The sequence below is a fragment of the Cucurbita maxima genome, unplaced genomic scaffold (assembly GCF_002738345.1).
Source record: "Cucurbita maxima cultivar Rimu unplaced genomic scaffold, Cmax_1.0 Cma_Scf00002, whole genome shotgun sequence".
NCBI classification, from domain to species: domain Eukaryota; kingdom Viridiplantae; phylum Streptophyta; class Magnoliopsida; order Cucurbitales; family Cucurbitaceae; genus Cucurbita; species Cucurbita maxima.
The window spans coordinates 2325058-2350821 of NW_019272018.1; the positions used below are offsets into that span (position 1 = coordinate 2325058).

The following is a 25764-nucleotide window of genomic DNA, read 5'->3' on the forward strand; positions in this document are numbered from 1 at the left end:
CATGACTCTTGCTCGTTGTTGCCTTAACTTGTGCCCGAGATCCTTGTATTCTCGAGATCAAGCGACCAAATGTTTGTTTGCTTTTCACAAATCTAAATAATTAGAATCTTCATATGACTATAGTTATGGATTCTCACTCATATGGTGTCTGTCATTTTAGTTAATCGCATTTATTTTTGAAGGAATAATTTATATGTTTTGTGTTAATCGTGTGTGGGCATCTGACTAGTGATGTTCGACTTCTTGTCTTGGAATTTTAAGATATCTGATATTCCTACTTGTTTAAATAGTCTCCAACATTTATCTTGAGGTTTGAACGCCATCAATTGAAGCCAACTTGAATTGAGAGAGTTGGTTTTTCTCTTGATTATTGAACGTTTCAATGTTAGTTGTTACAATACTTTGAAATTGATCTTAATGGTTCCCAAAGAGAACGGGTGATGATGTGTAAACAATAGTATATGCACGGAACCTGTAGATATCAATGTACACACAATATGCATATCTTTTTCTAGTATACAAAAGATGCTTATATCACATATTTAAATTAATCTCATGTATTTCTCTTTGTTAAAACATTTCATTCTTAACCATCCTTTTAAGATCAGGACTGTGAATCTCTTTTAGAAATTCGAAGATTCAATCTAACAATTGTTTTGGATACGTGATCATGCATGGTGGTGTTAGTTAACAAAAACTAGCAATGAAGCTAATGAAGGAAACTTTTTTCCGAACTCAACTACTAATAATGGGGTCAACTTCATTTTATCTATGAACGTCCCATTTATAGTCATATCCACAAAACAAAAGGCTTTTATTCCTAAACTAAAGACGGTGTCTCACATATAAGAGTTCATAACACATTTGAATGAATATCAAAATCACGTATAATCATCTCATAACATATTTATTATTTTTCTATTAACGTAGTTACAACGAACGAACAAATATATGACGATCCAATCTTTTATTACATTTTTTCATCCCACAACTTACATAATACATTAAGCCTCTGATTCATCTAAAACACTGTGAAATGAAGAACTCAGGCCTTACTTCTTCACCTGCAACAGTTCAGCTCAAGAAACTCAATAATGTTCTTCAGTTCATGAATCTAACCTGAGAGGTGGTAGCCACCAATATCGACCAAATTAGGCACCTGAGAACTGACTTCACGACCTCCCACCGACCATTCTTCTTCATAACCTTAATGGTCTATTCCCAAATAGCCATCTTTTAGCTGAAAGAATCCACAAATTGATCAGAAAAACAAGCTTTTATATGGATTTCTGAGCTTTAACAACGAAAAAGCTATGGAAATTTCCCCATAATTTGCTTATAAACAGAGGAAACAGAGGAAGAAGAAGATTCACTTGAAGTATCAGTCATTGCCTGAAAAGAAGCATAGATATTATCCTCCTCATGCTCCTGTTTTGGTGTGAGGAATCTCTCAGCCAAGAACACCTGAAAAGCCGAGAGATTTTGGCTCAATGGCAACGAAATGGGGAAGTCCAAAGCAGGGAAGGCGGTCTGCAATGGAGGGAACTTCAGCTGACAAAATGGCGGCGCTGTTCCAAACGACCGCTGATACTCATGGCTGCTGAATTCAGGTGTCGGATAAAACTGTGTGGAAAGATCTTGGATTTGTGTTTCAGACTTTCTTGTCGGCGCCGCCGCCGCCTGAGTAGCAGCAGCAGAGGAGGCCTGCGCGGTGCTGCTGCTGCTACTGCTGCTGCTGCTACTGCTGCTGCTGCTGCTGTTCCTCGCTGCTGGCACTAAATGATTGTGCTTTCCTTCGTACGTTGTTATTACACATTTCAAATCATGCGATGCTCTCTCGACATGCTTTCTTACTGAACACCCTGTACTCGTGCACTTGTAATAGCTCCTGAAGAACAAAACCATTTCATAAAATATAATAAAAACGATTTCTAGCTTGGATTTGAATGTTTTTATACCTTGGATTTGGGTTTCCTTTCACAACTTTTTGGCCATATTTCCTCCACCGATACCCATCTTCAAGTATGTCGAACTCCGTTTCGATTTGAACTACTACTCTCTGTTCACGAACAGAGCGCGAACCCAAGCTTGTCTCCATGGAAATCCCCTCTTTCCGCCTGCAACAATGATTAAACCTTGTAATTAATGAACACAACACGTTTTTAACAAACCCCATGATGTTTTTTTTGTTGTTTTTTTACCTTCTTTTCAGCTCAGGCTCTGCATCATCAGCTGAAATACTCCCCTGATTTGTGAGTTCATCATCATCGTTTCCACCACCGCCGCTGCCTCCGCCTCCTCCGCCGCCGCCGTCGTCATCATCATGGCTAACAAAAGTGGAGGAAAGCTCGGGAGTTTCAATGGATTCAAACCCACCAACAGTTTTCCCATACAATGGCTCAGAAAGCTCTGTCACAGCTGAAACAGAGGATGTTCTTTCTAGCCCATCAACGCTCCAATCCTTCACCCCATAGGGGCTGTTCCGCCATGGCAGTCCACCTTCAAGTTTGGCGCGGCTTCCACCGCCTTCGCCGGTGTCCGGAGCATCATCTGGAGCTAGCACTGATCCAAGCAGAGCCCGGCGAGTGGGGTCCGGCTTAGAATGATTATGAGCGCCGGTATATATGATCTCTGTGATCTGACCGTCAAGCGATCGCTCCACCTTCTTCTTTACTATACAATTTGGATGCGTGCATTTGTAATAGCTTCTTGGATATTCGCTGCCCTTCACCTGTTTCTGGCCGTATTTTCTCCAGTTGTATCCATCTTCTGATGTTTTTAGCATTCCGACAGGAACATAAGACCCTTTGTGTTCTGTTTCTAACGGCGGCGGCGGCGGCGGCGGCTGCTCAATGTCATGATTATGAGTTACAGAGGAAAGACAGGTTTCCACATTGTTCTTATCAGTAGAGGATGAACCCAGTTCATATTGTTCTAATACAGAACAATCCTCTTTGGGAAAATCAGCTAGCAATTCATAATCCATCAGTGTTTTCTCTGATTCGAACCCTTGACGATGATCCGTTTCACCTTCCTGAACGAGCAAAAGTTCGAACCATGAATCATTCTGGTTAGCTACTCGAGTATATTTAATACTCAATATTTCTAAAAAAAAATTCAGACAAGAACAAGAACTAAGAGATAAACTCGAGATTGATTTTGAAATAGATTTAAAGGTTTTTAATTCGGGATAAGTCGTGTTTTAAGAGGCAGTATCATTACTATACCAATTCTTATAATTCTACTTGAGAAGTCCATATATGTTAATTTGGGTCAAACCATATAACAATCATTAGCATCCCGATCATGTTATTTAATTGTCTTGGTTATCCGCACAAAATTTTTTCGAGATCATCCCACATAGAATTGTTAGAAACTACACTCTGCTAGTATAACTATCGTTTTCAAGTCAATCTTTACCCTATTTGCCTGTCCTCGAGATGTTTCTTATTTAGATATGGTCTTATTTCATTCATGCATGACTCAGTGTCATATCTTACTCGAGAAGTAATGCCTTCTCGTTCACACATTCGAAAAAATTATAGCGTATAAAAGAAATATTAGCATCGATTACCTGATTTTCAAACCGAAGCTCCCCACGAGGTGTGAACCTGTAGTACGAATCCTCACTGCCATAGCTACTCCCATCTTCAAGCATGATAGGATTCAACAACGAATTCTCATCCTTTATGGAATGTATCGGAAAATTTCCCGTTGTTGGAGATAAAATATCCTGACATAACATCCGATCCAATCCAATCAAATCTATTAGTTCATAAATCAATCAAATCCATTTCTTCGAAACCTTTTATCATTTACATTAACTCTTATTAACCCTAGCGAGTTCGAAAAATTCATCCTCCAAACATCAACTCAATCTAGAACGAGATCAAATACCTCTACGGTTAAGATTTCCTCAACAACCCAACAAGAGATCCATACGATTTCAATAACAAAACATTCCCGATTAGCTCATTTGTTCACCAGATCTGATCATTCCTCAATATCAGATGTTCAAATTACGAGAAAAGAAGAAGAAACAAGAAATCTCACATGGGTATTGAGCAACATAATCGGCGAATCAAGCAACACGGTCGGGCTAAACCCGGAAGGAATTGTGAGGAAAGGAGATCGAACCATCGACGAACCCAACGGGCACCGAGCCATGGCGATATTGAACCCATTTCTCCCTCTCTTGGAAGCTCGTCTGTCAGCCAAGCTTCCACCATTGACATCCACAAGAACATCATCATCACCAAATTTAGAGGCTCTGTGCTCGCCATAGACCTCCATGAACTGCATTCATTTCATGACAGAGTAAAAACGGTAATTTAACATAATTTTACAGCTTCAGTCGCAGTAAAAATCATACCTTTCAACTAGAAGATGAACAAATTTCAATGACATTCAAAGAAAATAAAACAGTAAAAAAGTAAAAAAAAATTGGTTCAAAATGGAAAAAGAAAAAAAAACAAATAAGTAAATTTGAAAGGAAGATAGAAATAAGCGTAAATTCTGTTAGGTGTAATTTCTTTTCTTAAAATAGATTCATAAGATCTTCTTCTTTTTTTTCTTTACAAACTTTATTATATTATCGATTCAAATCTTACCTCTTCCAATTCTTATACCGACATGTTATTAAATTAAAAAAAACGTTCAATCCCGATCAAAAAGTCAACGTTTCAAATCTTAACTCGACATGTTCAACAAAGAAAAATATTTATCGATCAAAAGATCAGAAGTTCAATCTTTAGTACCATTCATGCACGTACGTGTGAAATACTAATACTCATATTTGAAACCCTGTTGTTATTATTGATATGGGTATAGCTCTCGAGCTAAGAATCATGGACTAAGACTTCGAACGTGCACTCTGTTATTTTTTAAATTTGGAGGACTAAAATAAAAATTTTGAAAACGTATTGACTCGGGATGAAATATAATTGAAAATTAGAATGTAATAATTTTTTATAAAATATATATATATAGTTAAAAAGATTATTTAAGCAATGAGATCCTAGAAATAATGAAGAAAGAGAAATTTTAAAAATAGAAAAAAAAAATTAATTTGGTATCCACACAATAATATTATTATTATTATTATTAAAATTTGAATTTTGTTAGATTAAAGTCCACAAACTTTACAACACAAACCTTAAAATAAACAATATCCAAAACAACAAACTATTTTTTTTCCGAATCTCTTGTCATTGTGTAACCATCTCTTTCTCTCTCTCTCTCTAAATAACAACATTTTTCCAAATAGTTTTGTTGTGAGGAAATAAGCGTTTAAATTTCATCTTAAAACACTATCGTGGACTTACGTGTTCGAAAACATTTTCTATTCTAACGTAAGTGACTCTACGGTTGAGGTTAGATGCAAACACGTACAATCATGTTAGTCTACATTTCCTTTGGCAGCTATTCTAAACAGATTAATTGGATGTGGATTCACTGTTCAACACACAGTCCACACGAGCGAGTATTCTCTAGGAGTTGTTGATGTCGAACACCTATTAAGTATAGTGACTTTCGCAACATTATAATAAACCTAACGATTGTTTTCTTACCTAGTAGTGTACGTGTCCATCATAGAAGATGAATATTCTCCGATGTATGAACACACAATAATGCATGAAGTCCCAACATTTTCATTCATTATTATGTAAAACAACCTCCTATTTTCTTTTCATATTATATCATCTTTCAACATAGTCTTTAAGGTATGTATCGGAGTTGACTCTCGTATCATTCATATAATGCACATAACATATCCTTCGACGTATCATGCACGTCACAACATATTTGTACCGTTAAACGTGTTACACCATAGCATATATCATATCTTGATCAACACATCATTTCATAACACATGTCAAGATAACATACCACCGACATTTCATAAACATATCTCACATATCATACCATAACTACAAGGCATATATCATCGTACAAAATATCACCGTAATCACCGTATAGTAAGATCACTTACCTTATTAGCGTGACATAGTTAGTAAATAAATAGTTAAATGGTTTTTGGAGCTAGAAAGCTTCCAATGGTGTTAACCAATTGTGTCCGTTCCAAAATTACAAAACCATAAGCTACTCCTCCCAACCTTCTAGAACCATTGACTCCGAGTCCCCGACATCTTCCTCGAAAATAGAACCAATATACTCTCTACTACAACTTATGCTCGACGCAGACGTCGACCCAACATCTTCGTCGTACCCGAACAATGCAGCCTTTCTCTTCCTCCTCATCTCTTGCCATTTCCTCAACAACTCCACCGTTACCTCGGCCATCTCATCGAACGACTTCTCCACTTCCTTGCTCATCGAAGCTTCTCGATCAAAACCGAAACGAGCCACCGTCACTGCACGAAACACGATCGGCCTCCAAAAGTACACGAAGATCGCTAGAAACGTTAGGTAAAAATAGAACGATGTCCATAGAAAGCAAGTCCATCGCCATCGATGGACCAACTCTTTCGTCCATGGTAGTTTCGAGTTTATTAGAATATGAGCTTCGTAGAGCTCGGGGAGGGCCGAGGTTCCGATGCGAGGGGTGATAGTAACTTGAATGGCTCCGCTTCGTTGGTAGCTTTGTTCTTTGTGCTTTAGAACAGGGAAGGTTAGCTTTTGAGATTCGGTTGAGAGTCCTAAGAGTAGAGGGAGACCCGAGAGAAAAGTTCGTGTGAACCGAACCGGCGTGCTTCTGAACCGGAGCATGCAGGGTTGGCTTGAACCGGCTATTATGTTCCCATTTGTTGATATTAGCTCTGCACTCAACTGATGAGTAAAAGTATTTATATCCCCAAATATAATTTTAATTTCAAGTAAAACAACTAATAAAATGTTTTATTTTCTAAACTTTTAAAAGATTAAAAAAAAAACATTAAAATTTCATTAATGTTTAAAAATAAATTAATTTTCAATAACACCCTAATTTTTTAAAAAAATATTTCAAAAATACCCTTAATTTTTTAAAAATAACTTTTTTTGAAAACTTTTATATATAATTTATATGGAAAAAAAAGGTATTAACGATATTTTAAAATTTTTGTCAATTTTTTTATTTTGTTAATATATTTTTTTAAAATAGTAATAAAAAGGTATTTTTGAAATACTATTATGAAATTTTTTTAGAACTAAAGGGTATTTTTTAAAACAGTTTCTATCTCAAATTAAACTAACAATAAAATTTAAAAAAAATTAAAGAGTTATTTATTTATTTATTTTAAATTTAAGAGTATTATTGAAATATTAAAAAAAATGCAGAGAAATAAATTACGTATAATAAATATTAAAAAAATTACCTGAAAAACTCCAACCGCCCGATTGAACTGAGATTCAGGCATCAAAAGAATCACCGATACAGAAAACGTGTGCCCTACCGGAATCCCCAAATTCTTCGTCTTCTTCGTCTTCATTCCACCTCTATAATCCACTCCGTACAATGCCCTAGGGCGCGCCACAGTGTAATCGAAGTTCAAATTCCCCTTCGTTGCCACTGGCTCTTCGATCCAGAACCTAATCGCCACCGCGCTCACACTCGCCGCTGTAGCCAGAAGCAGGGTCATTACCATGCACATGAACGCCGCCGCCACAAGGCCGTAACTCAGTCTCCTCACTGCCAGCCTCACCCGATACGCCACGGCAGAGGGGGATTTTCGGACGGCGTACTCGACGGTTGATTTCGCCTCTTCTGCGCGGTGGAATGATTCCGAGATTAGGGATAGGAGAGTGGAGATTGGAGCGATGAGGAAGGCGATGGCGTGGTAGATTATATCCGCTTGGATGAATACGATTTTGTTGAATAAATCGGAGGGTTTCGCGATTAAGCGGCCGGATTCTTGGAGTTCGTCGTCGGGATCCATGGCGGCCTGGTCGAGAGTCGAGAGAGACGGGGAAACAGAGGTAGGAATTTTGAAGAGACGAAATGTGGTGGTTTTCACACGTGTAAGAGATGCATGTGAAGGGTGTATGACGTGGCGTTTGCCATTTGCCACCTGGCAAAAGGAGTTCAGTTTCATGCATAAATGCTTATCCTTTGTTTTAATTTTATTCCATGCAAACATTTTGGATTAAAAAAATTATTTTTTGCACAAATATTCTCATTCATCAAATTGCAATTAAAATTTAAATAACACTCCATCTTAATTTTAAACCTTAAAAATGGTTATAATTTTAATTTTGACTTAAATTACAATTTTGTCCCTATAATCGAGTAGGGATATCTTAAATACTCGATGTTAAGAATCATGAACCTTCACCCAAGTTAGATTTCAAACGAGGCTGTATCACTAAATCGATACACAAATATAATCTTAGTTCTTACCATTTGATTTGGTTTCTTTTGTCAATAGGATATCGTTCAGAGCAAGTGTTTTCAATGCAGGCTTAATCTATTGAAACTTAAGCGAGTAGATTGCAAACCACCGAAAGTGATTGCATTTGCATAGTGTCACAGTCGTACTTTTGTTCTCTTCAAAGCTTGTCATGGTATTAAGATCACGACAATGCACGATTCGAAAAGTATCGACCGTGACACATAGTTGCAACCCAGAAGCCCCCGTTTTATATGTTAAACAACAAGTAAATTGTAAACCACATAAAGTGCTTACTTGCATTTGCATAGTGTAACAGTCGTACTTCTGTTCTCCTTAAGCATTGTCATGAACCAATCAAGATCACTGTTGGATCGGTATGGCAACCCTAGAGGGGGGGTGAATAGGGTTTTAACGATAAAAGTGTTTAAACTTGATTAATTTTTTTTAATGATAAAACTTTTTACAAATAAGTAGAAGATGATAATTACTAAAGCAAAATAATTCAAGTCAAAACAATAATCAAGTAGAACATGCAATAAACATAATAATAATCTTGAAATTAAATAGGAAAGAGTTAGAGAAAATGACACCGTAGTTTTATAGTGGTTCGGTCAAACTCGACCTACTCCACTCCCCAAGCGCCTCTTGGGAATTTGAATAAAGAACTTTTCCGACTCTTTCCACGGATCAGAGCCAAACCGGTACACCGCTCTTTTTACGAGTTCAAGAGCAAACTCAATCCTTTCAACGACGCAGGATCAAACCGATACAAGTATTTGAGTTTGATAATAACATACCACAACTCTCTCAAAGAGTAGATTTACAATTTGGGATACTGACAACTATTTCCTCACAATATAATAATAATCCCTCTCAAGAATAAGATGAAAAGAAATAAACTTGTAAGCTTGGAGAGAGCAATAAACAATGGAGACTTTGAACAAATGAGGATTGAAGAATGTATGTAAGTTGTATATCTTAAAAATGTGGGGAAGATGAGTTTATATAGAGGAGAAAAGTGGCAAAATGTAGGATTGAATATTGACCATTGGATTGTGTTAGGAATAATGGAAGGTGGAGATTAAAAGTAATTAAGTAAGAAAATTTTCTAAATTCATTTATTTCAAAATTTTAATATAATAGTAATATAATATAATAATAATAAAAAGTTATGTGAGTAACGGTAAAGTGTAATTCAAAATTTATTATAAATATAATAATATAATAATAATAAAAATGATGTGAGTAACTACCAAAATTTTAAAATATAATAATATAATAATATAATATAGTAATAATAAAATTCGATGTGAGTAACGGTTATATTCAAATTTATATTTGTAAAAATAATTTTATTTAGAAATGTAATAATAAGAAAAACTCCACCATGTGTTACTCTTCCAATATTATAAATGTCATACTTTGATATATTTTGATTTGTCCATCATTTTGATTTTGTTGCCACATCATCACGTCGGGTATGTTGTCTCGACTCTAATTTCTTCGTTTTAGCTCTGATTTGAGTAATTGAAAAGTTGTTGTAATTGTTATTCCCGACCTTATACTGTGGACAGTTCAAAAAACTGAAAATAGTTAATAATTAAAAGTAGGTTTGTTATCATCAAAACATCAATAATTAATTCATTGAAATTAATTAATGTGAGATCAAGGGCCAATAAGCCAACAATCACGACGATGCACGGCTCAAAAATAGAAAGTGCTTACGCTTGGCATAGTGCACAGTCATACTTTTGTTGTCCTTAAGCCTTGTTATGATAGCATCACAGTTCAAATAGTAACACATAGCTGCAACCCATGTGTCATGTGCTCAAACTTACTACTTTTAGCAGAAGAATCGCCCACCTGAACTCAGTTCTAAACACAAAACAAAGATTCAAAATGATCAAGTTTTTCATTAACCTGTTGCATACAACAATAAAGGCCACATAACGCAGCAGTTCATCATTCAAACCACATAACATAATCTTAATGATAAATATAAAAGACATCAACACCATTACTGACAAGCTCTTGCTCATGCTCTTGTCTAAACAATATCATCCTGCCATCAAAATCTTTGAAGAACACTTCTCTAAACAGACAACTCAGTCCGTGAAACCAGAATCCCATCGGTATCAGCATACAGCCACTCCCCATCCATGATCCTTGTCCCGCCCACAGTTATAGGGACGTGCTTCTCTCCAACCCGCTTCTTGTTGGCTTTCATTGGATGTGAAGCCAGAGCCCTGACCCCAATATCACACCCATTGATTTCATCCACGTCTCGGACACAACCATTCACAACTATGCCAGCCCATCCGTTGTTCTGAGCTTGGACAACAGGATTGCCACCCAATATTGCACACCTCTTGCTACCGCCCCCGTCCACCACAAGAACTCTGCCCTTACCCTTCTCCTCCAGGAACTCACGGACCAACACATTGTCTTCAAACACCTTTAGTGTCACTACTGGTCCTGAAAACACTTGGCGTCGCCCATATATCTGGAAGATTGGCTCCAGGGCTCGGAGTTCACCACTCACAATGAGCTGTGGATTAGCATCACAAACTTCTGCAGTGGTAACCAAGGCCATTTGCTCCCAGCACCTTATGTTTGTAACCAAATATTGAATTTAGTGAACCAGAGATTCTACTATTTGGTCATTTCTTGAAAGAAAACACAAGTACAAGGACTTTGCTGATAAAGACACTATCAGAAGCAAGTAAAAGAAAAAGGCTTATATGTTCGTGTGCAGTAGAAAGCAGAACATCACAACCAACTTTGAGCCATAGCAAAACAATGAGCAATATCCTCTTGGAAAAGATAGCACACTTATTTGAAGGCTCTTGATCACAAAGGTCAATGACAATGTCAAGGGTTTATCCATGTCATTCTTGTATTTGTTGTTCGGTTCTTGTAAAGTGGAGCTCACGAGTTACCAGAAACGCATTTAAAAGTTCAAATTTTCTATACTATTTTAAAAACTACAACATTTAAATATGAATAATTATAACCCTTCAAGGTCACTGCTAGTAGATATTGTCCTCTTTCGACTTTTCCTTTCGAGTTTCTCCTTAAGGTTTTAAAACGTGTCTGATAGAAAGAAGTTTACACACCCTTATAAAAAAATGTTTCATTCTCCTCTTTAGACATACTCGAGGTAGGATACTTCTCTCATTGTGACATTCCCCAACTTATAAGGTTCTACAACCAGGAAACAAAGAAGCAAGGTAGCAGTTACAAGGCACTAAGAAGAAGGAACAAAATTATGATTATTTTATGTCTTTTAAGCCATAAATTCTATCAAACAGCACTAAAGCTGTCAATTCACAAGATCTTAGCTTTGTCCCTAGAACTGTGACCTCATAACATAAACTCAACAACATAGAGTTCTTCACTCTTCTAGGCATCAGCAAGGATAAGTTGAAAAAGGTCAGCAGCTTAAGCCATAAAGCTTGCACAGTAGAATAGAAAGGAAGAGATGACCTTGGTCTTCTCCTTGTTATATATCCTTCCAGGGAAAACCAATTTAATCAACCAAAAACAAGGGGTTTTTTCCTTTGAACTTGAATACCATCTGAAGTTTGCATCCAAAGATTACATTTCGCATTGCACTCTCATATCTCAGGAACAACCCAATCCCACCGCTAATAGATATTTCCCACTTTGACTCGTTATGTATCGCCGTCAGCCTCACGATTTTAAAACGCGTCTACTAGAGAAAGATTTCCACACCCTTATAAGGAATGTTTCGTTCCTCTCTCCAATCGAAGCGTCCTCTTTGGCACACTGCCCGGTATCTGGCTCTGATACCATTTGTAACCAACCCAAGCCCATCGCTGGTAGATATTGTCCTCTTTGTTCCAATACATATCGTCATCAGCCTCACGGTTCTAAAACACATCTAGTAGGGAAAGGTTTCCACACCCTTATAAAGGATGTTTTATTCCCCTCTCCAACCGATGTCTCCACTCTCCCTCTATTCGACTAAAGGCATCACTTCTTTCTCACAACTCTTCTAATCATACCATATTTCTCTTTGCAAGTTCTAGCTTTTCAATACAGAAGGTAAGCAATTACCATAAATATATTAGTTTTGTTCTAGAAAAGAAGAAAAGAAAAAAAGACAACAGTTATCAGATGAGATCCCTGCTTCTTGATTATCCATGTACTTTTCTTCTTCTGCCTTAAAGAATGATTACAAAAACAGAGAGCTAAAGGATAAAAAAGCAAGCCAAAAAGCACATAGCCACATACAATGTATTGTGGTGCAGAGATTTCATTCGGGAAAAAATAACATCAAATCCAAATCAGACAAGTGGCAAGGTACATATGAATGCGATAAATTGATGAACAGAAAAAGAGTCATGAAATCAACACAGAAATGATTGATCCCATTGCGTACAAATCCCATTAATCCTCAATCTCCACGATCCAACGTTTAGAGTAAATAAACAAACAAAACAACGTTAACAATGGAATTCACAGATCTAAACAAAAACCCATCTGAAATCCGAGAAAACGAAATAACCAACATGATCAAACCCAATTAATCAGCTTCAGAAACACAAACTTTACTCATTTATAACCTGAACAACAACAAAAATGAAAAAAAAAATAATAAAAGAAACATTGATTTTTGGTGAAAACGAGCATGAAACAATTGAGAAGAACGGAAATCTGAATCGCGCAAATCAAAATCAATTTGAAACAGGAAAAAAGCGAAATGAAAAGGACAGAAGGAATGAAATACCTTAGGAAGATGGGGCGGAAAGGGAGTGTTGAAGGTGTAGAGGAAGGAAGAAGGAGATGGGGGGGATTGAAGAACAAGTGAGAAAAGCAGAGGAAAAGATGGAAGACGATTGAGTGAAAAGGGAAGAAATTCTGAGGAATCAGTTTGTTATGTGAAACCCAATTATGGCACTCACCTTCTCCTAAATATAACTAAATCTTCCCTTTTTTTTTTTTTTTTTTTTTAGTTCGTTTAAAAATTTAAATAAGAGGAAAATTCATCTAAAAAAAGTTCAACCATTTTTTAGAATATTATATCATCCATCCAATCAAAACATTTAGAATATTGAGAAGAAAACTAGTGTACAAGATGAGTATCAATGCTACTTTCATGGATAGGCACCATGTGGATGAGTATCAATATTACTTTTATTCTTAGGCAATATGTCAAACTTATTAATTTAAGAATGACGTAGTTGATTCGAGTTTATAAACCTATTATCTTTGTCTAGATTAGCCAATGTGGGACAAACATCAACAGTTATTTTCGATTATATTTAAGATATGAATGTATGTATATACATGTAATAGTCCATGCCTGCCAATAGCAGATATTGTTCTCTTTGGATTTTTTCTTTCGGGTTTCCCTTCAAAGCTTTCAAACGTGTCTACTAAGGAGCCACACCCTTATAAAAAAAGTATCTTTCTCCTCTCCAACTGATGTGTGATCTCACAATCCACCCCCCCTTCAAGGTCTGGGATCCTCACTGTCACTCGTTCCCCTCTCCAATTGATGTGGGATCTCATGATCCTCCCCCCTTTGGGGTCTAGTGTCTTCGTTGACACTCATTCCTCTCCATCAATGTAGGATCTAATAATCTACCCCATTTGGGGCCCAATGTCCTCACTGGCACATCATCTGGTATTTGGCTCTAATACCATTATGACGATGTGATGATGTTATATGATGATGCATGATAGTATGATGATGTAAGATGCATGATAATGTGCATGTACTAAATATAATGATGCAATATGACAAAAGTTTCTAAGACACAACCCTATTTGATGTTAATGATAATGAACGTATGAAGGCCAACGCATGCAAGTTACTTAGAAAAATGTATGAATGATATATAAGGCTATGTCATAAGAATAATTTAAAGATGAAAATTATAGGGACTTCATGCATTTTATTTGTTCATATGCACCAAGTTACTTCCCCATTTATGATGATGAGTACGGACGCACACATTATGATGATGATGATCATCATCATGTCTCGCATGACACTTACGGGTTTCTCACCTCCAAACATCCAACTACGGACAACTAGCTCAACTATGATGGATTTGGGGAGAGGGTGCGAACCGCATGGGAATTCACGCTCGCATGTGTGGATCGTGTGTAGGGTACTACACATCCAATTTTGTTTCGTCTGGAATGGAGGTCAACCCTGTAATGATTTTAATGATAGGTCCCTAATCATGAGTTGCATGTGTTGGCATTCCCTAACTCCAACAGTGAGGCTACTTACTGAGTATTTTAATCCCTGTAATGATTTTAATGATAGGTCACTAATCATGAATTGCATGTGTTGGCATTCCCTAACCCCAATAGTGAGGCCACTTACTGAGTATTTTAATCATGAGTTGCATGCATTTGTATTCCCTAACCCAATAGTAAGTCCCTAACCCCAATAGTGAGATCAATGAGTATTTTAAGCATTCCCTAACCCAATAGTGAGTCCCCAACCCCAAGAGTGAGGTCACTTACTGAGTATTTTTTAAAATACTCAAGCTATGTGCTACTCCTATTCCAAGTAAAGACAAGACAACTTTGTGCAGCTGATGACAATATCGCAAGTAAAAACCATGATACATGCATTTTATTTAGTATTTCCTTACATTGTTTTAAAGACGTTTTCGAACATGTAAGTCCATGAGAGTGTTTCATGATAAAGTTTGAACGGTTTATTTATAGATAATAGAATATGCTATAAACCGTAATATTTTTAGGTTAGTAGAGATCCAAACGGTCATTACATATTTTATTTTATTCACAGACATTCTTCTCTCACATATCTTATTCTCAAATAGTATAACATAACCTCAAACCAAACAGTCGCATAGAGGATGAGGTTTAGATCTCAGGTCAACTTGTGAATTGTTTTCATGTCAGCAGCTTCCTTGAGAGTCCCCTTCTCCACATGATCCCACCATTTGTACAGAAAATTGTCCACAACAAGCCTGAACCACGGAGACAGCTTCAAGCCCTCTTCTCCAGCATCTACTTTCCTCACAAGCTCCTTCAACTCCTCCTTGTTTACGTACTTCACATCCGCCACTTCGTTCGGGTTCGGGTTCACATTAACATCTCGAACGATGAAGAGGAGATAGTCCACTGCACGTTACACTTATTAGAAACAAATGTGATACCAATTCAAGTTGTAAACAGATGAGTTATAGTCAGGGAAAGTACATTCATGCTCCCCCCATTTGACATCTGAGGGTGCCTTGTATAGCATTCGACCAACCGGAATGATCTGGTCAACCGGGATATCTTCAGCAGGAATACCGAGTTCATGCAACAGCTTCCGTTGGGCAGCCTTCCTTGCACCTGGTTGTTGTAGATGTAAAGGAAGATCCATATTAAGGAGGTTCAAAAGTAGGGAGCAGATCTAACGTTTGTTATTGACATACCAAGGGCATCCTCCTCAATTAGATCAGATTCTTTATACAATGGATGGCTGCAGCACGAGTCCGTCCACGCAAGCGGAAACGTCACCTTTTTAGCAGATCGTTGCTTCATAGATAATATAGGATTAACCACGTTAATGACAACCAAACCATAGATGCCATGAAAACAATAGTTCATTTCTGTCAAAAATATCATCAAAAGAAATGCATATTGACTATCACAAACTTTAACTCGTTCCATAGAAGTTAAGGAGAGATCTTCGTGAAAAGAGACTAATGGCCAAAAGATACAGACTCCAAAGCTTAAAAGGAAATCCAAGCAAGTGGTCGTTCAAGACGATCACCGAAAAGAACTCGAAGAGTATATATAGATCAAACAGCAATGATTTCAGAGACCATCCAACTCGAAGAGTATATATAGATCAAACAGCAACGATTTCAGAGACCATCCGAATCAAACCTAAATAACATACCTGAATAAGCAGTTCATATTTGGAGTTGAATAGAAAGACGCTGAAAGCGCGATGCAGTGAGTTCTTAGATTCGATATTTTCCATCAAGTGACCTGCAGGTTAGATGAGAACATTGGGCATTATCAATCTACCTCGAGGTTCGTGGTTCCTAACAAACCATAGCAAGGAGACAGAGTTCAATCATGACGGTTAGCTTTGTCATAAGAACTTGCTTCAAAGAAATCAATACAGGAAAAGATTTGACTTACAGGTATACTTGGATTCATGACCCACGACACGATCGTTCTCATCCACTAAAATGCATCTGTCCAGCAACATAGGAGGTTGGAAAATATATTAACGAGTTCAATTCATCAGAGACTAACTTTTGAATTTAGTGGTGATTTAACCAAGACAAAGATCTCAAACTTGAATTCGTGCAACATTTCTTACTTGCAGATCAATGGGTACGGTGGGATCAAAGTCTTGGTCATGCCCATTATTCAAACCCAACCTAACCCGGCTCCTATAATTTGGGTTGGGTTGGTCCGAGTTGTTGGGTTGGATGTACACCCTATTATGGATCAAAGTAACATGATTTCCGCAATCGATATTATACAACATTTATAAATATTTTGTAATATATTTATAAACCATGAAACTAATTTCTTTTTAAATTAAATTGAATATAAACTAATAATTTATTGATGAATATAATTATGTTATATACTTTTTATATAATTAATATTTAAAATATGATATAATTTATAATATATTATATTACACTTATTTAGTTTAACAAAAAAAATTCAAATTTAGTTTGTAATATGAATATTATATCTATTTTTAATATAATATTACATTATCCAAAACGTTAAAAAAAATAATAACATAAAAATTAATAAGTAATTAATTATAATTATTTAAAAAATAATTTATTGCCAACTCATTTTAATTAATCATAATTAATTGGTGAAAATTAAGATATCAATAATTAGTTCATTAATATTTTTCAATAAACAAGTAATTGAATTTATTTAATAAACTTTTCGTACATTCTTAATGTTATTACATTATTGCTTCTCATCCCTTGACATAACGTCTCTCTATTTTAAATTTATTATTTAATTATCTTTTATTAAATAATGTCAAAATTAATTATTGTGGCATTATTATTATTATTAAATGAATTTATTAACACATTATTATTTATTCTTACCCGTGCATAATTAATAAAAAAAAATACCTATAAACTTTACACTTTGAAGTTTTAAAAGTTTTATAATACTCAAATTTTTAAAAATACTCGTAAACTTTTTAAACTAATATAAAAAAATTTGGAGATAATCTATGAACCGTCGATAGACAGTTTTTGTATATATATTAATGGTAAGAATTTTTTTAACTTTTTTTTATAAAGGTTAAAAGTGTTAATTCTATTTTTAAAATTTTATAGATATTTTTTAAATATAGTATTTTTAACCCAAAAAAAATGGTATTATTAAAAATTTTGAAAGTTTAAAAGTATTTTTGAAATAAAATATAAAATTTTAAAGTATTTTAACTTTAAATTATTAGTATACATATATTAAGTTATTATTAAAATTTCATTAATCATATTCACAAATTTTTAATAAATTTCAGTGTTATCAACTATAATCTATTTAATAAATTCTTAAATTGATTTATTTTAAGCTAAATTAAAAATTAAAAATTAAAAATCTTATTATTCATAAATTTTATTGACAATTAATGATAATTAATTTATTAATAAAATGAAATTAAACCCTACCAAAATTGAGGGAAAATAATATAGATTCTAATAGATATTAATCACGGAACGCTCGTTAATCCTAACCCTACCAATGTCTCGTACTAACTTAAGATCCATGAAACTAAATGCAATTACCCTATGCATGTGTTATGATCTTTAATTGTGATGTTGATATCAACCATATAGAGGTGTCTTACATTTACTTGAAACATAGAAGTAACACATGACTTGAGTATTTAAGAAATACTTACTAAGTGATCGTATTATTGGGGTCATGGAATGCAAATACATTGAATCATGATAGATAAATTGGATGTGGTCTCCACTTCGGACAAATTGGATGTGTAGTACTTCCAATGAGAAGGAGTGCTTACGACCATGAATCTTAGTCATTGTCTCGGTTTTATTTTTCGTATCTTACATTTATGTACTCTAGAATTTTCCTAGACGTTTATGTTATGTTATGTTCTCTGTTTTATATTTATGTTATTGCCTATAAATGTATGATAAATATAGTATCATAACATACATGCCGAAAGTACATGCATCACATACATCCATAACATGACATAATATATCATAACATACTCGAAAGGACACGTAAATAGGACACAGGGTATGTGATATGTATGTTGCATTTGTGAGTAGACTTGGAAAATATAGTAAAATGAGCATTTGTGCTTCGGCCAATGACTAAGTTTCTTTTCAATTCTATATAGTTTAGGTTGCATGTAGAATCATTCAAGTTCGACATGATCAATCTTGCTTGTTGAGTGATTCGAATATCAAACAAGTGTTCTTGCATTTAGATATTTTATCAACAAGAATCATTCAAGCTCGACATGATTAATCTTGCTTGTAGAGTGATTCGAATCTCAAACAAGTGTTCTTGCATTAAGATATTTGTTCTTGCATTAAAATGAGCATTTGTTCTTGCATTAGCGTTTAAAAAGCTCATAAATTTTGATCAACCCAACACATCCAGTATGGTAAGTAAGTTGAATTTGAGGCTCATAATTCCTTTCGAGAGCTTAGGGAGGATAGGGTTTGTTTGACCCACCTTTATCGTAGTACATAATGTGTTTCATGTCTCTATGCTATGGAAATACACTTTGGACCCTACACACGTCATAGAACATGAGGCACTTCATCTTTGAGTGGGTTTATTTTACTAAGAGGAGTCTATCATGTCTTTTGGCTGGCCTAGAACGTAACACATTTTGTGTTGTGCGTGGTATAGCGCGTCAACATCTAGTGGTGACGTAACACTTGGATTCAACTTGCACCTATGAATTGACTCTCAATCTGACCAATGAACCAAGACACGATCTGGTTCAACAACACGACCCAATCCACCTGCCTGACCCGACCCAACTCACAACATGCTATTATGCGTACACCACGTGTCACGACATTGTAGTAAATCACAATCCAACATGCGTCACAAGAGTTGGATCGTTGAACCAGAAAGCACCACATATTGCCCACCCATCGCAACTCTCCTCTACTGGGCGCATAGTACTCGCATGTAAAAGGCTCTTCTCATGCATAGGGGAGGGTGGGTTTCACTTCATTCAACCGTCACTTAACTAATTTTTAGTTTGATTTCAATACTAACCCTAATTTTCTTTTCATTCTAACCAATCATAGAAATTTCCATAAATTTTGAGATCTTAACCTACTAAAAACTAGTTAGGAAGGCAGGCATCATCCTGTAAATAGTCACACAGGCTTTAAGAACACTTGTATGGATTGTTAGAACGTGTTAGCAATCTAATTTTAGGCCTATCTTTCAACCGATTTTAACTGTCAACTAATTTTAGGCCTATCTTACCTTCTTTCTAGGATTGATCCATTTTTTGAAACCTATAAATGTAGAGGGGAAGGAAAAGAGAAGTCACGAATAAAAAGGGACAAAAGGAGGGGGAATTTAGATAGCAAGGAAACAAAATGAAGTCCTTGCTAATATGTTTAGCTTTAATTAGCATGGTGGTGACGAGCCCGGAAGTATCAGCCGAAAAGAAATTTCTTAAATTTTCAGAATGTCATCACCCTAACCCACCTCCACATTGTTCCTTTGGAAATAGGGGCTCTATACCTGTTCCCGCTAATCCCTATAATCGAGGATGCTCTGCTATCAATCGTTGTCGAGAAGGATGATGATTTTAATCGATATTTAACGTTATTTTCTTCTTTAATATTTGAAGGAAAAATGAATGAAGAGTGTTTATGCTTACATTTCATGAATCATGTATGTAATATCGGGTTCAAATGAGGCCATTCAATAAAGAGTTTTATTTTTCAGATCGAAAGACAATTTAATTTTTGGACAAATTAATTTATACCATTGAAATTTGGCTGTTATGTCAAAGTTAACTTCTAATAATCTTTTGTCGTCGAATTTCTTTCGATAAAACATTATATATTAATTAATGCTTCGAAAGGCCAGCTCAACCCAACCTATACCAAATCCAAGCCCACTTTCCATACGTACACATGCCACACCCTCGGTTTGGGCTCCAACTCGATCAATGGGGCAATTTGAAAGTTTTGTTAGAAAATTTGAAGATTAGGGTTAGGTGAGCTTGTCGACTAGCTTGGGTTACATGCGAGTCATTTTTATATTGAATGACAGACGACTCGATATGTATGCATTGATTAGTATTTCCAAGTATTATGGAACCTTTTTGTATGCACAACAACACCTGACCTAGTTGTGTGCATGCGAATTATTTTGGATTATGTTTACTACCTTTTGAAATCGAGAAATTTCTACCGGAGCCGGTGCTATACGGGAACAATTAGCCGATCTGGATTTGCGACTTATTATAGATTATTCGTTGGTAGAATGGAAAGAATTAGGCGAAGAGGGACCTGTTCATTTGTGTGTTAGAGCTTATCAATGTCAAATAGTTTATCAAACCTTTAGTTTCTCGATATTTGTTGTGACTGCATGCATATCTAACTCCAATGCGTGTGAGCATGAGCCCACCAAGGGTTCGCACACTCCTTATGCCCATCATAGTCAGGTTAGTTGGTTGTAACCGGATGTCTAGAGGTACAACAAACCCTCGAATATCATGCAAGACATCATCATCATCATAGTGTACGTGTTCATACTCGTCATCATAAAAAGGGAAGTTTCCCGACTAATAAATGAGCATGCAGTATGCATGAGATCCTTATATTTTTCATCTTAAAATCATTCATGTGACACAATCACAGACATTCTTCACATGTTACTTTAGGTAACATGCATGCATAAACATTCGTACCTTCATCATTTATAATATCATCTAAGGGTTGTGTATTAGAAAACTTATCATAATGCAACATGACATTTCATACATGTATATCATCTTAACATGAGGTATTACCGTATCATGTCATATCATCATCATGCATCTCATGTCATCACATCATAATACATCATCATCTTAAAGTATCATAGTAACATAGTACATCACATCATCTTAACATCGTAGCATCATCGCAACATATCATAATGTCATATAAAATCACATCATCATAGCATCATCATAACACATCCTAATACCATAATAACATACATGACACGTGCAAGGGTTATTGGGCACGTGTCATCATACATAAGACAAGTTTTTTGACCGAATTGATATTAGGGTCACTTACTTGGATGGCCTTAACCGAAGTTCTCTTTCTATAACTTAGTTTGCTTTTGTCCTTTAAGTTCTTTCTCACTCATACAAAGCTTCACCTATTTGAATATTCGCTAAATAGTTTCAGTGATTCTAATTTCATAACTTAATTTAACTTGAATCGAGCAAATGAGAGTTATACAAAACTTAAATCCTTTTGATAAGTCGAAGTTGAATTTAGCACCCGATAGTCGTTTGCTCTTTTCATTTTCTACGTCTCTATCCACTTCTCTTTCACACACGAGGCGATGGAGGCGTTCGTGTAACCTAAAACAGCGAACCATGACGTAACTGTTTATAGAAAAATAACCTCCCTTACCGACAATAAGACCACGTTGAATACCATGAAAATGGACGTTGTTTGGCATACTTGGTGTGTCCTGAGTTGCCCGTCACCACTTCTACAGCGTGTCGTTCATTACGGCGTTGGGTCAAATCTCTCTGTCTCGTCGGCATCGCACTCAGAAGAGAAGGTTTTCGTTGGATTTCCTTCTCTTTGCACTTTGCACTTTGCACTTCGTTATTCTCAAATGGCATGAGGGTCCAGTTGATTGAAGCGTTGAGGGAATGTGGCCTTTGTAGGAGTCGAGGGTCAGTTGAAAACATGAGATCTCCAACACCTCGTCGGAAATTTGCGCAGAGCTAGGGCAATATTAGAGTGAGGTTACCTAGGTCAAGACGCCTCCAGCAGACTAAGCACCTTAAGATCATAAGCGACGATTAGAGAGACTAGATTCCTAGTTCTCCCAGACTAAGAAAGACACGAGGAGTCAAAATAGAGCAACCTACAGTCAAAAGTCCTCGTTAAGCTACCTAATTATCTTAGGAATCTAATAGACCACACCTCAATCCTCAGATATGACTAAAGTGAAGTTCAAATTGTAAATTACGTACTTGGGTGATCCGGAATATCTCTCTAGCAAAATATGCATGAGAAAACTCAACTAAGATTAGGATACTACAATAAGTGCAGTTTACACGTAAAATCTAATGGTTCGATAATTCAACCTTACTTTTATTTAAAAATTAGGTCACATTATTAAATATAGTGAAAGAAATTTTCAATTTCCACCAAATAACAAAACCTACTGTCAGTTAAGTTATTCGTAGAAGACTGAAAAAGTAAGCATTATTGAGCTGTGGAAGAAATGGATTCAAAAACTAAAAACAACAAGCAGGTTGATTGTTTGAGCTCTCAGGTCAACTTGTGAATTGTTTTCATGTCAGCAGCTTCCTTAAGAGTCCCCTTCTCCACATGATCCCACCACTTGAACAGAAAATTGTCCACAACAAGCCTGAACCACGGAGACAGCTTCAAGCCCTCTTCTCCAGCATCTGCTTTCCTCAGAAGCTCCTTCAACTGCTCCTTGTTTACGTACTTCACATCCGCTACTTCGTCGGGGTTCGGGTTCACGTTGACATCTCGAATGATGAAGAGGAGATAGTCCACTGCACGTTACACTTATTAGAAACAAATGTGATACCAATTCAGCTCAAGTTGTAAACAGATGAGTTATAGTCAGGGAAGGTACATTCATGCTCCCCCCATTTGCCATCTGAGGGTGCCTTGTATAGCATTCGACCGAGCGGAATGAACTGGTCGACCGGGACATCTTCAGCAGGAATACCGAGTTCATCCAACAGCTTCCTTTGTGCAGCATTCCTTGCACCAAGGGCTTCCTCCTCAATTAGTTCAGATTCTCTATACAATGGATGGCTGCAGCAAGTGTTCGTCCAGACAAGCGGAAACGTCACCTTTGTCGCAGATCGTTGCTTCAGAGATGATATCGAGTTCAACACGTTAACATTTTCCGTGTTCGGAATATAGATAAGAAAAATACTAACAACAAAACAAACAAGAAAGCTGGAAAAACCATAGACATCATCAAAACATTAACTTAGTTTCAGCAAGAGACTAACGGTCAAACGATACAAACTCGAACGTTTAAAAGAATATCCAAGCAAGTGGTCTTTTAAGATGATCACCAAAAAGAACTGGAAAAGTATATATAGGTCAAACATATAACATCCCAAGTCCACCATTAGCCGATATTGTCCTCTTTGAGTTTTCCCTTCCAGACTTTCTTTCAAGGTTTAAAACACATCTACTAGGGAGAGGTTTCCTAATCCTTATAAAGAATGCTTTGTTCCCTCTCCAACCAATTTGGAATCTCACAATCCACCCACTTTTGGGGCCTAGCGTCTTTACTGGCACTCATTTCCCACTCCAATCGATATGGAATTTCACAATCCACACCCCCTTATAGGTCTAGCATCCTCGTTGGCACTCGTTCCTCTCACCCATCAATGTGGGATCTCACAAAACAGCTACCATTTTAGAAACGGTCCAAATCAAACCCAAATAACATACCTGAAGAAGGAGTTCGTATTTGGAGTTGAATAGAAAGACGCTGAAAGCACGATGCAGCCAGTTTTTAGATTCGATATTTTCCATCAAGTGACCTACAGGTTAGACAAGAACATTGGGCATTATCAATTTATGTAGAGTTCAAAGTGGACAATATCATACCACTATAGAGGTTCGTGGTTCCTAACAAACCATAGCAACGAGACAAGAGTTCTAAAGTAAAATAAGCAAATCATGACCGTTAGCATTGTCATAAGAACTTGCTTCAAAGAAATCAATAAGGAAAAGATTTGACTTACAGTTATACTTGGATTCATGACCCACAACACGATCGTTCTCATCCACTAAAATGCATCTATCCAGCAATTCAAGATCGACAGAAGGTATTTGTGAGTAAGTGAATGAATTATATCCGAGTGTACTTAGTGAATGAATTCAAACTAAACACCTTCAAAACTCTTGGCCATGCCATGATTCAAACTCAAACATTGTATCATACTAATTAAGCCAGAGATGTTCAGATCCCAGAAAATGTTAAGCATCAAATCATCAAGAACTTCAAATGAAATGTAATTCGACTGGTTTCAAACACTTGACCAACAACTTCTCATCCCTTTCCAGGAAAAAAGAGACTTAGATTTAATTCCTTCCCCATTCAAATACTTCTTCCACCAACAAGCAGAGAACATGCTAATCAGACAAACAAGAGAAAATAGGGGATCGATAAACTATAATCACGCCTCTCCACAATACATTGTCCACTTTCAGCCTAAGCTCTCATGGGTTCAGACTTAAAAATCAAATTCAAAAGAACCAAAAAAGCATAAACTGATAAGACTGGATCCAGATTGAGCATCTCAACAACTGGTCAGAGAAATCAAAAAACACAAAAAAGAATCAAAGAATCAAAGTCCAAAGCAACATCAGAAAGAGAAAGAGACAGAAACAGAAACAGAGGGCCATTAAACTGAGGTCGTTTGCAAGCGTTTTCAACGTACAACTTCCTTCAAAGGTCTCGGATACGATAATCATTCAAATTCAAGTAACGTAAAGTACAAAAAGACGGGAATAGCTCCACAAAAACCTCAAATCTCAAATCATCAAGAATGCTCCACCAGAAACAGAAAGAAATCAATCAAGAATCAACGAAAGTCAAAAGCAAAAAACAAGAAGCGAAACGAAATCTGAAACCACAAAGGGAAAGGGAATACGCACTCGTCGTCGAACATGAGGCGCTTCTGGACTTCGTCCATGCCAGAATCGAGAAGGGTATCTGCCATGGCGAGGCGCTGGGATTGAAGGGAGGAAATGAGAGAAAATCTGAGGGAAAGATTGGGAGAAGAGCGAGAAGAGCGAGATTCGAGAGAGAAAGAGAGAGTGGAAGCAGTATTTATGATCAAGAAGGGTGAGCGTTGAAGCGCTCGCCATTGTTGTGTTGACTGTTGATTGGAAGACACTTGATTTGCTTCCATGGATGACATTCTTGTTTTCTTTTCTGCGCGTGTTTTGCACGACGCTATTTGGGAGAGTGGTTGTTAAATATGTGTTTATTATTAGTTTATTAAAACTATAATTAGTTGGAAAATTTAGAATTTTGTCATGATTTAATACCCTAAATTAATAAAAATACATATAGATTTTATAAAACTTTAAATTCTTTCATTTAATAAAGTTTGTTGGTTATAAATATAAATGGCAACACTTAAATTTCATAATACCCTTTTTTTACTTTT

General features: G+C 36.2%; 4 protein-coding genes across 5 annotated transcripts; all 4 read right to left on the bottom strand.

Moving 5' to 3' along the window:
• Positions 1 to 1295: 1295 nt before the first annotated feature.
• On the bottom strand, positions 1296 to 4293 carry LOC111496831 (WRKY transcription factor SUSIBA2-like). Its single transcript, XM_023147362.1, has 5 exons — positions 4054 to 4293; positions 3575 to 3733; positions 2202 to 3034; positions 1959 to 2117; positions 1296 to 1888 (listed from the first exon to the last, which is right to left on the bottom strand). The coding sequence occupies exons 1-5, from the start codon at positions 4291 to 4293 to the stop codon at positions 1312 to 1314; spliced, it is 1968 nt and encodes a 655-aa protein (XP_023003130.1). The 3' UTR covers positions 1296 to 1311.
• Positions 4294 to 6022: 1729 nt separating this feature from the next.
• LOC111498585 (seipin-1) lies at positions 6023 to 8097 on the bottom strand. The gene is made up of 2 exons (XM_023149881.1): positions 7317 to 8097; positions 6023 to 6789 (listed from the first exon to the last, which is right to left on the bottom strand). The coding sequence occupies exons 1-2, from the start codon at positions 8076 to 8078 to the stop codon at positions 6103 to 6105; spliced, it is 1449 nt and encodes a 482-aa protein (XP_023005649.1). The 5' UTR covers positions 8079 to 8097; the 3' UTR covers positions 6023 to 6102.
• A 2124-nt stretch (positions 8098 to 10221) lies between these two features.
• Positions 10222 to 13265, bottom strand: LOC111498662 (putative 4-hydroxy-4-methyl-2-oxoglutarate aldolase 2). The gene is made up of 2 exons (XM_023149996.1): positions 13084 to 13265; positions 10222 to 10936 (listed from the first exon to the last, which is right to left on the bottom strand). The coding sequence occupies exon 2, from the start codon at positions 10921 to 10923 to the stop codon at positions 10423 to 10425; it is 501 nt and encodes a 166-aa protein (XP_023005764.1). The 5' UTR covers positions 10924 to 10936; positions 13084 to 13265; the 3' UTR covers positions 10222 to 10422.
• Positions 13266 to 15015: 1750 nt separating this feature from the next.
• Positions 15016 to 25478, bottom strand: LOC111498624 (isopentenyl-diphosphate Delta-isomerase I). 2 transcript variants are annotated; one of them, XM_023149935.1, is made up of 6 exons: positions 25247 to 25360; positions 16482 to 16537; positions 16234 to 16325; positions 15764 to 15866; positions 15543 to 15680; positions 15016 to 15464 (listed from the first exon to the last, which is right to left on the bottom strand). In XM_023149935.1, the coding sequence occupies exons 1-6, from the start codon at positions 25309 to 25311 to the stop codon at positions 15211 to 15213; spliced, it is 708 nt and encodes a 235-aa protein (XP_023005703.1). In that variant the 5' UTR covers positions 25312 to 25360; the 3' UTR covers positions 15016 to 15210. The 2 variants fall into 2 exon arrangements, with proteins under 2 accessions (XP_023005703.1, XP_023005712.1); XM_023149944.1 differs by lacking the exons at positions 15016 to 15464; positions 15543 to 15680; positions 15764 to 15866; positions 16234 to 16325; positions 16482 to 16537 and adding exons at positions 22799 to 23112; positions 23196 to 23436; positions 24035 to 24126; positions 24331 to 24386 and having other exon boundaries at positions 25247 to 25478.
• Between the last annotated feature and the right edge of the window lie 286 nt (positions 25479 to 25764).